This window comes from Ornithorhynchus anatinus, chromosome 5, assembly GCF_004115215.2.
Source record: "Ornithorhynchus anatinus isolate Pmale09 chromosome 5, mOrnAna1.pri.v4, whole genome shotgun sequence".
Taxonomy (NCBI): Eukaryota; Metazoa; Chordata; class Mammalia; order Monotremata; family Ornithorhynchidae; genus Ornithorhynchus; species Ornithorhynchus anatinus.
The window spans coordinates 41,400,354-41,418,804 of NC_041732.1; the positions used below are offsets into that span (position 1 = coordinate 41,400,354).

General features: G+C 46.3%; 1 protein-coding gene across 5 annotated transcripts in view; it reads left to right on the forward strand.

Moving 5' to 3' along the window:
* Positions 1-12,809, forward strand: part of CSGALNACT1 (chondroitin sulfate N-acetylgalactosaminyltransferase 1) — a 258,159-nt gene extending 245,350 nt beyond the window's left edge. For all 5 annotated transcript variants that reach the window (XM_029066246.2, XM_029066245.2, XM_029066247.2 and 2 more), the window contains 2 exons: positions 8,886-8,967; positions 10,808-12,809. In XM_029066246.2, the coding sequence (XP_028922079.1) occupies positions 8,886-8,967; positions 10,808-11,097 (372 nt within the window). In that variant the 3' untranslated portion in view covers positions 11,098-12,809. The remainder of the gene's footprint in view (positions 1-8,885; positions 8,968-10,807) is intronic.
* Positions 12,810-18,451: the final 5,642 nt, after the last annotated feature.

Below are 18,451 nucleotides of genomic sequence, written 5' to 3' on the forward strand. Positions count from 1 at the left end.
AATAAACTGACACATTCCCTGCCCACAACGGGCTTAGAGTCTAGAGGACGAGCTTGCACTCAGGTGTGGACTGAATTTTCCTCAGGTTTCATGCTTTCACAAGTTCCCTGGGAATGCAAGGGGAGCCTGAAGGAGCTCTCCTCTCAACTTCAAAGATGCAGCCCATCCCATCATCTGCACATGTGCACCAGGTATTCTTATTTGCATATCCCGGGCAGTAAAGGCTTAAAGCACATTCCTATAAAGGCAGGGGGTGGTTATATCTAGTTCATCTCTTTCCAGGTGGTATTGTCTTTGGTACCCCTCTATTCTCTGAATTAGCAAAACGCTGGGGAGACCCTCTCTAAAGCAGGCCCACTCAGAGATAGGGGAGGTTGTATAATGTCTTGAATAAGAGAGGGAACTCCTCATGCCAATTCCTAACCAGATTATTTTCAAATGTTTAAATCTGAAATATCTTATATCTTAGGAAATGGAAAATTCTGTTGCATACTGTAAACTTTTCCTGAGGCTAGGAGGAGGTCTGCAGACATTTTCCATTTCACATGCTGTCCCGCCAGAAAAATGTCAGCTGAGAAATAATAAAATGGGTAGAGCAAGGGAACCAAGCGCTTGTTACAAGATGCAAGAAACCCCCACAGTAATGTGTGCGTGTGGGTTTGTGTCAGTGTTGTGCAGATATTTATAGCGGGCGTGATGCCCTGAAACTGTGTTTAGGACCCCTGGAGGCTCTCCTGATTTAAAGGAGATGTTCTGCCAGGGCATTTATTATTTATTTAATTTTATTTTCGGGCCCAGATTGCTTCCCGGGCGGCCATCCAAATCGCCGCCATTAAAACCTAAGAGGAGTTGGCCCCGGCCTCTCTTACTTGTGCAGCTGCAGAGGCAGCTTCTCCAGAGCTTTGGGGAGAAAAATAGATTTGTGTTCGAGCGGGAAATGCTTCCCCAAAGATGCACAGTCCCTGAGTGGTGATGCATAGCAACCGCTCCAGAGCTTTTGGGGGACCCTCCCCCGTAGCCCCGCTCTGTGGTCCATTCCCTCTTCGCCTGTGCCTCTGGTTCACCTTGCTCTTGCCTCACGTGGGAAATGGAGCTGGCGCCTGGCCCAAGGAGCCCAATTGAGGAACAGATCAAGATGTGGAGGGTGTATATTGGATATGAGATGGAAATTTTCTTTTCCTCAGGTCTGCATGCTCTACCAGGGTTTTCTCTCCCTCCTCCTACCCCCCATCTTAGCCAGTTTGAATTAGAGCTGGGGCAGAGCTGGGTGAGTGGCTTGTGGGACTACTACAGCTGGGGGCCTGGTTTCCCAGATTCCCATCTCTCTGTGCCAGTTCAGAGCAGAGTATATTTTGAAAAATCTCTGACTCGAATGTGGTTACCCAGCTCTTTCTGGGGGAGCCAGCTGGGGCCATTAGCTGCCTTGATCTCTGGGCTTTCTGCTGGCAAATGCCAGCCTGCTAACAAGTGACATAGTTAGGAGCTCTGGCAGGAGGCCATCTGCAATGAAAGCAGCCAGTCAGCAGAGGAGCTGTTCCATTTAGTGGTTCCACACGATGAACAGGGCTGGAGCCCTGAGTAGGGTGTCTCTCCTGCTTGGGAAAACACAATTTCGGCTGTGGGTGATAGGTAGCTTTGTGTTGCTCCAAGAGAGTTTCAGCAGTTGGATTGGAGATAAGACGGTCCCCAGATTTCCAAGTAGCATCACCTCCTTCAAAAATCCATCTGCCCTCAACTTGCAGTTTCTGAATCCTGTTTGCCATGCAACCTTGTGATGCTCCAATCCCTGGCCAGATCAACTCAACCTACCTTGTGCCTGCATCTCTCTTCCTGCGTAGCCCACCTCGCTGTTGCTCTCATTGGCTCTCATTTTATGAGTTCCTCTTTGGCTCTCATTTTTGGAGTTTGCATTTACTTTCCAAAAACAAATAACTGAATATCAATCAATCATTGATATTTATTGAGCACTTATTGTGTGCAGAGAAAAAATAATGATAATTATGATGTTTAAGTACTTATTATGTACCAGGGACTGTACTAAGTGATGGTGTACAGAGAAAAAATAATGATAATTATGATGTTTAAGTACTTATTATGTACCAGGGACTGTACTAAGTGATGGTGTAGATAAAAGATAATTGGGTTGGGCACAGTTCATGTCCCCACATGGGGCTCCTAATCTCAATCCCCATTTTGCAGATGATGTAATTGAGCCCCAGAGAAATTAAGTGACTTGCCCAGAGTCATACAGCAGTCAAGCAGTGGAGCCGGGATTAGAACCTAGGTCCTCCTGACTCCCAGGCCAGTACAATAGGCCGTGACATGAGATACTGTATTAGGTGCTTGGGAGAGTGCAATACAGCCAAGTTGGTAGACATGTTCTCTGCCCACAACAAGCTTACAGTCTAGAGGTGGGTATTTTCTCAACTACAAGGCTTGGTAGTAGGAGATAGGACTGCCACTTGTCTCCCTAGCCAGCCCAAGGGAAAGAGGATTTATTTTTGGCCCTGCTCAGAGAATTAATCAATCGATCATATTTATTGAGCACTTACTGTGTGCAGGGCACTGTAATAAGCACTTGTGCTAAGTACAAACAACAATATAACAGACACATTATGCCCTGCCCACAAAAAGCTTACAGTCTAGAGAGGGAGACAGACATTAATATAAATGAATTACGGATAAGTACGTAAGTGCTGTAGTGTTGGAGATGGGGAGTGGTGAATAAAGAGAGCAAGTCAGGGCTACGCAGAAGTGGCAAATGAGGGCTTAGTCAGGGGAGGCCTCTTGGAGGATATGTGCCTTCAATAAGGCTTTGAAGCTGGGGAGAGTAATTATCTGTCAGATAGGAAAAGGGAGGATGTTCCAGGACAGAGGCAGGATGTGGGTGAGAGGTTGGTGATGAGATAGATGAGATTGAGGTACAGTGACTTGGTTGGCATTAAAGGAGCAAAGTGTGCAGGCTGGATTGTAGTAGGAGAGTAGCAAGGTGAGGCAGTAGGGGGCAAGGTGATTGAGTCTTTAAAGCTGATGGAAAGGACTTTGCATTTGATGCAGAGGTGGGCAACCACTGGAGGTTCAAGAGTGGGGAACAGTGGACTGAATGCAGCAGAGTGAAGCATTAGCTGGAGTGGGAGAGAGAAGGCAGTAAGGTTAGCAAGGAGGCTTATGCAGTAATCAGCGTGGGATAGTTTATTATCATTTATATTATTATTATTCAAGTGCTTGGATTAATATAGTGGCAGTTTGGATGGAAGGAAAGGATGGATTTTAGTGATGTTCAGAGAAATGCACATTAAAATTTTCTTTGTACCCAGGGTGAGGATGCAAACACTTATTCAGTGTGTTTCTCCAGGATTTAATTTTGGCAAATGTCTCTAGTTGGAGCTACTTAAATTTTTTCTAGTGCAGAGGGAAATATTTTAGAACAACCCTTTGTTTCACAGTAGAATGACATCATCTTGGAGACTGGCTGCTAGGGACAATGTTTGCCACCAAAACCTTCTTGAAGATTAATATTTTCCTGTAACCAAGTAAGAGCAACAGGGAGAATAACTTAAGATGTGATTTTTTAAATGACATTTGTTAAATGTTTACTATGTACCAGGTACTGAACTAAGAGCTGAGGAAGATAGAAACAAATGAGGTTGGACACAGTCCATTTCCTGCGTCTAAGTCAGAGAATTAATGCTCATTTTACAGATGAGGTAACTGAAGCACAGAGAAGTTATGTGACTTTCCCAAGGTCACACAGCAGATAAGTGGTGGAACCAGGATTAGAATCAAGTTCCTCTGACTCCTAGGCCTGTGCTCTATCCACTAGGCCATGCTGTGACTTGATGGACAAATGGATTATGGTCTGCTTGGATGTCATCTTAAAGCAAAGATAAATCAAATGCAGGAAAAAAGATCTCGCATCATTTATTCTCTAAGCAAAAAGGTGTTAGAACATAATTTCAATCCTCTAGGAACTATAATTGCATTTCACTGGCGAATCAAAAATAATGGCCAGGAATATTTCTTTAGTTTGAGAATGAATTGCTGAGTGCCTATCAAAAGCCTTGTGTGCAGGAAATCATATATGTACACACACACGCACACACACAATATGCCTTTGGAATGGACTATGAGTAGCATGTCCTCCTTTTAAAAAAAGTATCATTGTTTATAAGGAGCACCTCTCTCTACATGTGGGTATGGCTGACAAGATCAATGTAGATCCATGCTCTGCAGGTGGGTATGTCCCATAACGGGCTTGTCCCTGGTTTGAAACCTCCCCCTGGCATCTTAATCTCCGTAAAGGCTTTGCATGGTCAGAGCATCCCTTTTCCCAATTTACTACATGACAGGCTGGTCTCTCCACTTCACTAGTATCACAACATTCCCCTACTCTATTTCGTTGTTTGAGACGATGCTTCGCCATGTCTTCCCCATTTAATTTCTCCTCCCTCCCCTCCCCTGTGTGTTAGCTATGCACTTAGCTGTGTACCCCTTAAGCACTTTGATAATTACCCCAGCCCCACAACATTTGTGTACATATTCTTATGCTCTACTCATTCCCTTATCTGTAATTTATTTTAGTGTCTGTATCCCCCGTAGACTGTATGCACCCTGTGGGCAGAGGTCATTTCTACCCTCATCGACACCCATGCCCGTCACCACCGCCGATTGTTCCGGACCTTTAACTCTCTCCTTAGGCCCCCTGTTCCTCCCCCTCCCCCATCTCTCACCCCCAATGATCTGGCCACCTATTTCCTCACGAAAATCAACACGATCAGGTCTGAGCTCCCCAAAGTCACCCCTCCGCCTCTCCCCTCCCCCCCACCAACCCCCTCCCCTACTTTCCCATCCTTCCCTGCAGTATCCTCAGAGGAGATCTCCTCCCTCCTCGCAAGTGCCACCCCCTCCACCTGCGCCTCGGACCCCATTCCCTCTCACCTTCTTAAAACCATCGCCCCTGCCCTCCTCCCTTCCTTAACTTCTATTTTTAACCACTCAATCTCCAAGGGCTCCTTCCCCTCTGCCTTCAAACATGCCCACGTCTCCCCCATCCTAAAAAAACCCGCTCTTGACCCCACTTCCCCCTCCAGTTATCGTCCTATCTCCCTACTACCCTTCCTTTCCAAAATCCTAGAACGAGTCGTCTACAATCGATGCCTAGAATTCCTTAACTCCCATTCTCTCCTAGACCCCCTCCAATCTGGCTTCCGTCCCCTCCACTCTACCGAGACTGCTCTCTCTAAGGTCACCCATGACCTCCTTCTTGCCAAATCCAATGGCTCCTACTCCATTCTGATCCTCCTTGACCTCTCTGCTGCCTTTGACACTGTCGACCATCCCCTCCTCCTCTATACCTTATCTCACCTTGGCTTCACGGACTCTGTCCTCTCCTGGTTCTCCTCTTACCTCTCTGGCCGATCATTCTCGGTCTCCTACGCTGGAGCCTCCTCCCCCTCCCATCCTTTAACTGTTGGAGTTCCTCAAGGGTCAGTTCTTGGCCCTCTTCTGTTCTCCATTTACACTCACTCCCTTGGTGAACTCATCCGCTCTCACGGCTTTGACTACCATCTCTACGCAGATGGCACGCAGATCTACATCTCCGCCCCTGTCCTCTCCCCCTCCCTTCAGGCTCGCATCTCCTCCTGCCTCCGGGACGTCTCCACCTGGATGTCGGCCTGCCACCTAAAACTCACCATGAGCAAGACTGAGCTCCTCATCTTCCCTCCCAAACCCGGTCCGCTCCCAGACTTCTCTATCACCGTGGATGGCACGACCATCCTTCCCGTCCCGCAGGCCCGCAATCTCGGTGTCATCCTTGACTCGTCCTTCTCGTTCACCCCACACATCCTATCCGTCACCAAGACCTGCCGGTTTCACCTCTACAATATCGCCAAGATCCGCCCTTTCCTCTCCACCCAAACGGCTACCTTACTATTACGGGCTCTCGTTATATCCCGGCTAGACTACTGTGTCAGCCTTCTCTCTGACCTCCCTTCCTCCTCTCTCGCCCCGCTCCGGTCTATTCTTCACTCCGCTGCCCGGCTCATCTTCCTGCAGAAACGATCTGGGCATGTCACTCCCCTTCTTAAACAACTCCAGTGGTTGCCTATCGACCTCCGCTCCAAACAAAAACTCCTCACTCTAGGCTTCAAGGCTCTCCATCACCTTGCCCCTTCCTACCTCTCCTCCCTTCTCTCTTTCTACCGCCCACCCCGCACGCTCCGCTCCTCTGCCGCCCACCTCCTCACCGTCCCTCGGTCTCGCCTATCCCGCCGTCGACCCCTGGGTCACGTCCTCCCGCGGTCCTGGAACGCCCTCCCTCCTCACCTCCGCCAAACTGATTCTCTTTCCCTCTTCAAAACCTTACTTAAAAATCACCTCCTCCAAGAGGCGTTCCCAGACTGAGCTCCTCTTCCCCCTCTACTCCCTCTGCCATCCCCCCTTTACCTCTCCGCAGCTAAAGCCTCATTTTCCCCTTTTCCCTCTGCTCCTCCACCTCTCCCTTCCCATCCCCACAGCACTGTACTCGTCCGCTCAACTGTATATATTTTCGTTACCCTATTTATGTTGTTAATGAATTGTACATCGCCTTGATTCTATTTAGTTGCCATTGTTTTTACGAGATGTTCTTCCCCTTGACGCTGTTTAGTGCCATTGTTCTTAATAATAATGTTGGTATTTGTTAAGCGCTTACTATGTGCCGAGCACTGTTCTAAGCGCTGGGGTAGACATAGGGGAATCAGGTTGTCCCACGTGGGGCTCACAGTCTTAATCCCCATTTTACAGATGAGGGAACTGAGGCACGGAGAAGTTAAGTGACTTGCCCACAGTCACACAGCCGACAAGTGGCAGAGCTGGGATTTGAACTCATGAGCCCTGACTCCAAAGCCCGTGCTCTTTCCACTGAGCCACGCTGCTTCTCCTGCTTGTTCACGCTGCTTGTTCTTGTCTGTCCATCTCCCCCGATTAGACTGTAAGCCCGTCAAACGGCAGGGACTGTCTCTATCTGTTGCCGACTTGTTCATCCCAAGCGCTTAGTACAGTGCTCTGCACATAGTAAGCGCTCAATAAATACTATTGAATGAATGAACTGTATTATATTCATTCATTCATTCATTCAATAGTATTTATTGAGCACTTACTATGTGCAGAGCACTGTATTAAGCGCTTGGGATGAACAAGTCGGCAACAGATAGAGACAGTCCCTGCCGTTTGACGGGCTTACAGTCTAATCGGGGGAGATGGACAGACAAGAACAATGGCAATAAATAGAGTCAAGGGGAAGAACATCTCGTAAAAACAATGGCAACTAAATAGAATCGAGGCGATGTACAATTCATTAACAAAATAAATAGGGTAATGGAAATATATACAGTTGAGCGGACGAGTACAGTGCTGTGGGGATGGGAAGGGAGAGGTGGAGGAGCAGAGGGAAAAGGGGAAAAAGAGGGTTTAGCTGTGGAGAGGTAAAGGGGGGGTGGCAGAGGGAGTAGAGGGAGAAGAGGAGCTCAGTCTGGGAACGCCTCTTGGAGGAGGTGAGTTTTAAGTAGGGTTTGAAGAGGGGAAGAGAATCAGTTTGGCGGAGGTGAGGAGGGAGGGCGTTCCAGGACCGCGGGAGGACGTGGCCCGGGGGTCGACGGCGGGATAGGCGAGACCGAGGGTCGGTGAGGAGGTGGGCGGCGGAGGAGCGGAGTGTGCGGGGTTGGTGGTAGAAAGAGAGAAGGGAGGAGAGGTAGGAAGGGGCAAGGTGATGTAGAGCCTTGAAGCCTAGAGTGAGGAGTTTTTGTTTGGAGCGGAGGTTGATAGGCAACCACTGGAGTTGTTTAAGAAGGGGAGTGACATGCCCAGATCGTTTCTGCAGGAAGATGAGCTGGGCAGCGGAGTGAAGAATAGACTGGAGCGGGGCGAGAGAGGAGGAAGGGAGGTCAGAGAGAAGGCTGACACAGTAGTCTAGCCGGGATATAACGAGAGCCTGTAGCAGTAAGGTAGCCGTTTGGGTGGAGAGGAAAGGGCGGATCTTGGCGATATTATATTGTACTTTCCCAAGCGCTTAGCACAGTACTCTACACACAGTAAGCACTTAATACCATTGACTGATTGATTGATAGAAACTGCTTCTAATGAAAGCAAAGTTGATTCCAGCCCACTGATGAGAGAACTTTTAGTAACCAGTTCCTAAGGAAACAGCAAAGAGGAATTGAAGATCTGCCCATCCAGCCCTTTCTGATGCTCTGGTTTTGGTGGGCGATGTGTTTGTAAACTCCTTGAAGACAGGGTGGGGATCATGTCTACTAATGCAATTTGTCGAGCTCTGTAAAACCCTTAGCGCCACACCCACCACCTAAGATCTCAATAAATCCTATCGATGGGCTGATTTCTGGGTTAGAGGTTCCCTTTTTTATGTGTTTCTCTCTCCTTCGCCTCACTATCTGGTTTCTCCTCATGCCTTTGCTTTTCAACCATCATTCTTGGACACTTGCCTCACCTTGAGAAGGTCGAGGAGCTAGATACGTTTCTGTGGAGTTCCACTTGGCTCTGATTGTTGGGTCACAGGCACGTATTTGTTGAGGCACTGTGTTGTTTGGTTGCTCAGAAACCTGCTCTTTTACTATTTTTCTCTCCTGCTGACGCCCTATAGACAATCCAGCTATTGGTGCCAAAATCAGTGCACCGTTTCAGGAGTGGTGAGCTTACTGTATGAATAGACGCATCTTGTGATGTTTGTCAGGCCACATAGGAACGGAGGCCACACTTATGCCATTGGTCGCATGGGCCTGCAAAAATTGATTCTTATATTTCCAGTTGAATCCACATCTCTCCTCCCTTACCCAGGCCCCAACCACAGTGGGTGTCTGGGAGAAACCTCTGTTGAATGTGTTTTACAGGTTATCAAAAAGGAAACTGGATTTTGGAGAGACTTCGGATTTGGGATGACTTGTCAATACCGATCAGACTTTATCAACATAGGTAAGTGCTGTGGGGAGTGAGTCAAATCTGCTTCAGCACTGCCACCCTGAGGCCACCGAGAGGTGTTCACAGGGCTTCCAAAGTCAGAGTCGAGTGTTAACTGCAGTTGGAAGTAGGTCATAATCTTGAGTTAGGGAAATTTCCCCCCAGTCTGCTCCTCTGGGTTTCCCAAACAAAGTGGGAGAGAGAGACAGAGGATGGGAAGGAAAGCAAAGCTGGAGCCCTGTCGTGATCCTTGGAGAGCATGGGCCTGGGAGCCAGAAGGTCATGGGTTCTAACTCCAGCTCCGCCACTTGGCCGCTTTGTGGCCTTGGGCAAGTCACTTCATTTCCCTGGACCTCAGTTATCTCATCTGTAAAATGGGGATTAAGGCTGTGAGCCCTATGCGGGACAGGGACTGTGTCCAACCCGATTTGCTTGCACCCACCCTAGTGCTTAGTATTGTGCCTTGCACATAGTAAAGCACCTAACAAGAACCACAGTCATTATTATTAACCAGTGGTACAGGGCTTGGGAACTAGAGAATTTCAATGGTGTTCCACAGTATTGACAGGGTGGTTGAGGTTCTTTGCCTAGTAGGGCTCAGAGAGATAAGCAAGCTTCACCCTAACTGCCCCTTGCATGGTCACTGGGGCAGGGTTGATCTTCCACAGAATTCACTCTTTTTTTTTGGTATCTAAGTAAGGGAAGGGTGGCACAGCACCTCCCTGACTCAAGGAAAGTTAGTAACCTGTCCAAATTGGAAATATTACTACTAATAATTGAGTTATGTGTTAAGGACTTATTATGTGCCAAGCACTGTACTAAGACCTGGGAAAGGTACAAGATAATCAGGTCTGACAGAGTTCCTGTCCCATTTGGGGCTCAATATGTGAAGGGGAGGGAGAATAGATATTTCATTCCCATTTTACAGATGAGGAAACTGAGGCACAGAGCAGTCAAGTGACTTCTATATGGTATTTGATAAGTGCTTACTATGTTCCACTGTACTGAGCACTGGGGTAGGTACAAGACAATCAGGTTAGAGGTAGTCCCTATCCCACATAGGGATAGGGAGGATATAATCCCCATTTTACAGATAAGGTAACTGAGACCCAGAGAAGTTAAGTGATTTGCCCAAGGTCACACAACAGGTAAGTGGCAGAGCTGGCATGAGAACCCAAGTGCCCTGACTTCCAGGCCACATGAGAAAGCCATTCTCCTCAAAGCCAGCACCAGAATTATTTTCCTTCTGGCCTTGTCTACCCTAGCTAAGTGAAATGGAGAATTGAGGCAATTATCCAGATAACCAAGGGAAAAAGAGTTTTGGCTTAAATAGTGGCTATTTAAAGAGACATCATATTTAGTCTGAATTGATCTGTAACATTGTCTCAGCTCTCCAATTCACGTGGCAAGTTCCAACCTGGAAGCAACTGCAGAGCCTTTTTCTCTGATGGTAATGTCTTTTACCCTTGGCAGGAGTCCAACACTTTGCATTTTTTTAACAACTCAATTACTGTAGTTTTTCCTTGTTGCAACAGGAGAGAAAAGCCACATCAATAGAGAAGTAACGCCAAGAGTTTTGGTGTAACTGCTTCAAATAGGAGACAACTTTCACAGAAACTGAAATGAGGGGCCCTGCTCCTTGAACTAGCTGAAAGATTGGGATTCTTCCCATGGCCATGGCCACTTGTAAGGCACAGTGAAGTTGGCCTTTTTTCCCATTCAGCAGAAATGGTCTAGCTTCTAGCTGCTCAGAATTGCCTGACAAGGATAGAGATTCCCAAAGGTTTAGAGTAGGGAGCGGAGTACCAGTTACCTAATGAATCACAGTATTGATCAGCGCTTTCTCTCCCGGCAGGTGGGTTTGATCTGGACATCAAAGGCTGGGGAGGAGAAGATGTGCACCTTTACCGCAAATACCTTCACAGCAACCTCATTGTGGTGCGGACTCCTGTGCGGGGGCTCTTCCACCTGTGGCATGAGAAGCGGTGTGTGGACGAGCTCACGCCCGAACAGTATAAGATGTGCATGCAGTCCAAGGCCATGAATGAAGCCTCCCACGGCCAGCTGGGAATGCTCGTCTTCAGGCATGAGATCGAGGCTCACTTACGCAAACAGAAACAGAAGACCGGCAGCAAAAAAACATGAGCTCCCCTTGACCCCCTACCCCAAAAAAAGTGACGGTGAGGATGTTCTCAGGCGGGCAATGGGTTGGGTTTTCAACAATACTGACTGCAGCAAGTGAGAGAGTGCAAGGCAAGGAGGAGAAGGAAGAGAAAGCCTTGCTCTGCCCCACGCTGCTTTCCTCTGTAGGATCTAAGTCTCCCACTTTGCCTGCATTAATGATACTGATTCACTTCTTGGCTTTTCAGTCAAAAGGCAGAGCTGATTGTGAGATTGGAAGCCTGAACACTCACATTCTGATTACTGTATGAGCTTTACAGTAAGAAGGGATACGTTGTTTTCTATACACTTGTTGAAATACTTTTATTGAACTGTATGACAATGCTTTTCTAAAAAAAAACAACAAAAAACAAACAAAACTCTGGTCACTCGGAAAGGCAATCACATTTACTTCCACAGGAATAAACACTTCAATGGAAGCTTCCTCAATTCCACAAATCTGAATTCTAGAAGGATCAAGCAGAGGTGTGGTGAGGGAAGAAAGGTGAAATTACACATAGTGTGCATTCATTTGGATTCTTACCAAATATTTTAAATGAAACCAAAAATGAAAAGCCATATATATATATAGCTATGGAAATGTATATCTATAGCTAGATATGTATCTAGTCTTTTCTTCTAAGACTAACCAACAATAATCTGTTTATTTGTTGGTGATATTTGAACAATGTTCATTTATTTTATTTAAAAATTGCACTTTTTTGCTTGTGCATTATTTTGTGCTTATTTAAATGTCAATTTGCAAGCCTTACTGACGAGCACAACTTACTGTACCTTTTTATATTTGAAAAATATATTTTTAAATGCTTGAGGGGAACATTCCGTTCAGAGCATACAAATTGTGAGCCCCATCCAAGCATATGCCAAGTGATGGATTCTTTCAGGCACTGTGCTTCTAACAGTTTAGCAATTTGGAATGCACAGCTTGTTGCTATTGATAAGCAAGAGACGTATTGATATAATTCTCTGAAGAGTATTCTTGGAAAAGGAAAAATTGAACACTGGAGTGGAAGGAAAAAAGACACTTTTCACCTTAACAGCAAAGAAAATCCATTTTCAAGTCTGGTTATTTCTTGAAACATTCAAAACCTGACATGTCTTCTCAGGCTGACTGGGAACAACTTTTCTTACTTATTTAAGTAAAACCAAAGTATATGCTGTGTAAACCAAACCTTATCACTTTTGTAGGCAGTGTGCTTTTATCTTCACAGGAATCATGTTGCAGAAACATTTTTAAGAAAAATCTACCCATCAGAGTCAATTAATCAAGAAGAGGTTTTCATGTCCACTTTCCCCAAATCTTTTGTTTTTATTTTTTTACATGAAGCAGCTTGTATTATTCAGTTACAATGAGGTATTTTGAAATTTTATCCTATTGATGTTACAAATCTTTTTTTTTTTTTGGTCAGTGTTGTGAGATGGCTTCTGTACCATGTTAAAATTTATTTATTAGTCCTCAACTGGTGCATGGGCCAGTTATCCCTTGGCTTTCCAGCCTTGGTTTTTCCTCTGTAAACCCATTGCTTAGAAGCTTCAAGTACTTTCAAGCTGTTGGTGTGTAAAAAACAACAACATTGTAATGATTTGTACCAGTAGCTTGTAAAATTTAATTAAAAACACAAGACACACCAATGTAAGGTGGCATTGGACAGCTAATAAAATAAGATTGGTATTGATATTGTGCAGTAGGAATGCTGGGTCTTTAGCCTTTGAAAAACGTAATTTAACTTTTCAGATTATAGGGCCATAAAGAAAACAAATGAGAACACTGTAGATATATTTTACTTGACCTTTTTTAATTAGAGGAAACTTGATGGAATGTTGAATTGTGTTTATTGGCTAGAATTCAGCTCCCTCTCACAAAGGCATAGGAGATGTGTTCTGTGGTTTAAAAGCATTTCAGTATATTTCCTAAGATGACTGAGACAAGAACCTGTATTTTAAAGGCAATGAAAGGATCGAAGGTTGTGTCAACATAGAGAAATCATTTAAACCACTTCTAACACCTAAGTAGAAGAAGAATAAGCACATATTCAAACAAGCTATTTTTAATCCCTTTAGTTCTAGTTTCAATGAAAAAATAGGGGAACACTTGTACATTTCAAATAAGAGAAAATTTAAACTGAAAATTTACCCACACATGATTTTTCACCCCAAATCCATACCCTTCTCAGCCAAACACTGGCATTTATTAAGCCCCTACCAAAATCCAAGAACTGTACCAAACACTTAAAGTAAAAATGGAAGATACACATTCCTTGCCCTCAAGGAGCTTACAGTCTAATGGGGGAGACAAATTAAAAAATCTTTACAAATAGTGGGAGGAGGAGGAAGAAAAATGAGATTCAAGGGAGTAGAACAAATGTGTCAGAATGAAATAGCTGAATAAATAATTGACTCTACAGATAAACACGTTAGAGGTCCTGAGGACAGGAATTAAACGTAAAATGCAAAGAGTGACTGTTCTGTTGACACGACTAGGGTTTTGTGAAGGAACCACAGCAGGCTTCCTGGAGGAAGAGGGATGGAGAAAGCTGTGGTCTGGAGCATTTGTTGTAGAGGGTGATGAAGGGAAAGAAAGCAGAAGAGTTAAGAGTGAGGTCCAGTTAGAAAGTGAGAAGGGGAGAGTGACTGAAGAAAAGCTGGAGGAGTGCTTCGAAGCCAAATGTCGGGTGTTTTTGCTTGATGGGAAACCATTTGAGATTTCTGAGGGGTGCCAAGCTATGTTTCAAGAACGTGATCCCACCAGCAGCATCTAATAGGCTGAAGAGAGGTATGGATGGATGCAGGAGGATCAGTGAAGGTGCTGATATAGTAGTCTAATTGTGATATGAAAAGGAAGATCAACCAAGGTTGTAATTGGGTTGAGGGGAAAGGGTGGATGCAGGAAGTGTTTACTGAAGAGAAGCAGAACTGTCAAGTGGAAAGAGCACAGGCCTGGGAGTTAGAGAACCTGGATTCTGATCCTGGCTCTGCCACTTGACTGCTGTGTGACCTTAAGCAAGACACTTCACTTCCCTGAGCCTCAGTGACCTCATCTGTAAAATTGAGATTAAATCCTCTTCCCTCTGATTTAAACTGTGAGCCCTATATGGGACAGGGACCGTGTTCAACCTGGTAACTTGTATCTACTCCAACCTCTTAGAACAGTACTTGACAAACAGTAAACACTTCATTAATCAATCACATTGACTGAGTGCTGTATGCAGAGCACTATATTATGCGGTTGGGAGAGTACAATATAACAGAGTTGATAGACATCCTGCTCACAATGAGCTTACAGTCTGCCATAAAAAATGGGAGCAACCATAGTACATTTTGTGTGTGCTATTTCCCCATTTCCATTAATTAAGTCATATTTATTAAGCACTTACTATGTGCAGAACACTGTACTAAGCACTTGGGAAAAAAACAATACAACAATAAACAGTGGCAATCCCTGCCCACAGGCGAGCTCACAGTCTCCATCTCAGATGTAAAATAGGGTGGCACAATCTCTCATGGGTTAAAGGTTTTATCCTTATGTTCTCTTCTATAGGTCTATGAGATTCTGGAAAGAGCTTTTGAATCCTGAAAGAGCAGTATTAAAGGAGTAAAATATTCTAGTAGATTGTAAGCTCCTGAGGGCAAGAGCCATGCCCCTCTTAATTTTCCTCGAGTCTCCAAGCACCCAGTACAGTCCTCCGCATATAGTAGGGCCTAGGGAACCACAGTTTCCTAATAACACAGGAGTTCCATTCTGGACAAATCCCATGTTAAGGAAAAAGTGAAGTGTTCTGTAGAACATGGCTCATGCTGTATGTGATCACACAACTGTTTGTTCTGATTGCCCCAGCTTCAACTCACCTCCAGCCTCCAGTTAGCGCTTGATCAGGACTGTTGGGTCTCATCAAGATTGACAGCCCCCCCCCCCCCCCCACCTCCGATCCTGATCCCATCCTTTGTGGCTCCCAGAAGTGTCTGATGTTTTTGCATATCTAGGTCTATCTGGAGCTGAACATCAAATCAGTGATACATTGGGGTTTTTTGGTTAGATCTCATATATAGGTAGAGTGTAGGTTAGGGTAATTGTGTGTCCAGAAACCATGTATTATCCTACTTGGGGTCTTCATGTGAGAAAGATTGGCTGGAGATGTTCACTTAGGAATTCATCATATGTCTGGCTCTTGCTGCTCAGAGAGCCTGATCCTGGGCAGTTTCTTACGAGGCATCTGTTGTGAAGTTTAGAAGAAAACTTGCCATTTTGGGCTCCGTAGTGAATTGAAACCAAAAGCACTCTAGTAGAGTGCAATGCATTATTTATCCCACATTCCAGGGAAATCACAAGTATTCCTACAGTTGCTTCCTCCTGCCAGTGTCTTCTACCTTCCAAGTCCAGTGAATGGGCCACAACAGAAGAATTAACTGAATTGGGCCTCAAGCTGTTTCTGGCCAGAGGCTGCGGTTAAAGAACCAAAGGTGATTATCTGCTGTTCTAATAAGGACCCCAACTGGGGATGATGCTGCAAAAGAACACAGTACTTATCAGCTCTGGGAGAGAGTATGGCCCTCGGTGCCACTTCAGGGCATGCACTGCCTTAATCCCCCTTCCTCTCCATCTGCTGAATTGGTGCCAGAGTTCCTTTTGCCTGGGATGAAGTGTTCAGTGGCACCAGGAGGCTCCGACATCCAAGAGAAGTTGAAATTTCACAAGCTGAAACACAGCTGCAATCTCAGCCTCTTCATAGCACTGTATGGTCCCTCTCCCCCAGTGGCACGTGAGTGATGCCATCTTCAAATATCTCAGATCACAGGCACTCCCCAGGAGGGACCAGGCCCTGTCTTTAAAGGAGAACAGTTTGGCAACACCCTCCAGCCACCCAGATCACTTTTTCGGTTAAACAGTTCTCATTTCTTTAGTGCCTATGACTCACTGAAAAATCCCAGGTCTGTGTGGTTGAGCAACAGAGGAATTGGTGATCATGTCCCCTGGGATTCTCCCAGGGCGCCGGCTAAACCGCCCCAGTCAGTAAATTTGTATTAGTAGGCTCTTGCTTGGTTTGAGGGATAGGAGTGGGGAGTTGCTCAAAGGCTTTATGAAAGAGCATCCTTCCAACTGGAGAAAAACAATGGTTCAGGCCCCAAACTAATGGCAGTCAAACCCCTTCTAGGCAAACTGATGGACATAGGCCTGAACATGTTGGTCTCAGGCTTGGAACAGTGCTGAGAGGTGTGGGGTGGGGCTAACGACAAGGCAAGGGCGGCTGCTTTGACTCTAAAGCATACTTTCCTGCCTGAAGGTCACTGATGGAAATACCTTGGGATTTGAACCCTGACAATCTTCTCTGCCCCAAAAGCTCCCCGCCCATGACCATTTCTTCAAGAAAGGAAGTGGGAGAAGCTGCAAAATGGAAACTTGTTCCTACACATATTTGGAGAATCCACCCTGGGCTATTTCCAGGCTCCCAGTGGATGGAAGCCTGCAGCTTACACAGCTGACAGCAAACTATTTTTTCTTGCGCTGGAAGGCAGTTAGTGAATGGTCCATTCCACACTTGTTTCATGAGTTTTTTTTAAAAAATAATTTCAACTCAAATTGTCACTCTTGTTATCTGCCCTTACTAAACCCAACAAGGTTAGTTACCCAGTGGGCCGGTCAACCAAAAGGTAACATTGCAAGGATTGGGTCTGTGATTCAGAGAAGATCAAACATCTCCTTGTTGAAAGCACAGCAGTTGCTTCTGTTTCCCTGTTGGTCTTAGGGTTGTTAGCATTTTAGTTCTGCAAAGGACTGTACTAATGAGGTCTTCCCTTAGTAAAGCCCATTAATGCTCTTATTCCTTTCCAAAATGGTTTATAAACTTAACCTTGTATTTCTATCACATTCTCACATTCTCAATAAATGGTATTTATTGAGTGCTTACTGTGTGCAGAGCATTGTACTAAGCGCTGGAGAGAGTACACAATAACAGTTGGTAGGCACGTTTCCTGCCCACAATGAGCTTACACAGTCTAGAGTGGTGGAAGTATTACCCCATGGAGGAGAGACCTGAACTGTAAGAGGATGGAGAAGCTTTGAAATGGCAGGAGCCTAGCCGAGGCCAAGCAACAGCACAGGAAGCCGGCTTTGGTGGTGGTCTGGGGCTAGCCATGCTGAGGGTAAGAGGTTTGGTAGAGGAGAGGGAGTTTGGTAGAGGAGTGTGGGGTTTGGAGGAGGGAGGGGTTGCTGAAGATGTGGAGATTGGAAGAGGGGGTGCTGAGGATATGAGGATTGGTGGAGGAGGGGGTGCTGAGGGTGTGGGGTTTTGGAGTGGAGAGGGTGCTGAGAGCAAGAACTTCAGCGAGAAAGGATAGAGGGTAGGGAGCTTCCCCCAACTTCCTTGGGCGTCCTCTGCCACAGTCTCCTACTTTGGCACCCCATCCCTCCACCTCTCTTTTCTCCAGCAGAGGGTCTGGGCTGCCAGGAAGGAGGCATACAGGCATGCGGATGATGCTGATGCTCTCCTTCCTCTCAGCTATGAACCGGAAGCAGAAGAAGAAGCGAGAGGCAAGGTGACACCTGGGCAACGGCACCAATGAAGACTTGAAACAGGAGGCGGTGACACCGGCAGGAGACTGGACTGGGCCGAGCAACGGGAAGGGCCTGGGGAAATGGTGCAGGACCCAGAACAGCCCGTGGTCTGCCAGGTCCACAGTGAGGCCACCCCCCTTACCCCCCACCCCCAGCCCAGCCCCGTTGCCATAAGCCCCCCAGACCCAGGATCCTGGCAGGCCAGTGACCACCCAGTGCCAGATACCCACTTCTTCGGGTCTGGCTACTCTTCCTTTGTCCTCGCTCACCCACAGTGTCTCCTCTGAGCCGCTGTCATGGGGCAAGAGTTGGGCCAGGGACCAGGCGAATGATGAGAGGAGCGAGCCGAGATGGACACAGAGGGCACTGTGGCCATGCTAGGCTTCATTTGGCTCCTATCATGTTCCTCAGTATGATACACTGGCCTGTGGTCTTCCAGCCACCAGGAATCACTCCCCACCCTGGTGGGGGACCATCATGTCGGTGCACTCAGGACCTGACTGAATGGCTCCAAATGTGACTACATGACCCACCCAACACCCTGTGCTGTTCACACTTTTCCCTTACATGGTCCATGCAGTAGGAAGGCAGGAAGTTGCATTCTCCTCATTTTACAGGTGGATGCACCAAGACATCAATAAGTAAAAGGACTTGCCCCAGGTCACACTGAAAGTGACACAATGGGAAACAGAACCCTGGCCTTCTGCCTCCAAGCCCAGTGCTCTTGCCTGAGTTCAGAAGTATAGGCCATGGCTGGATGCATTTGAC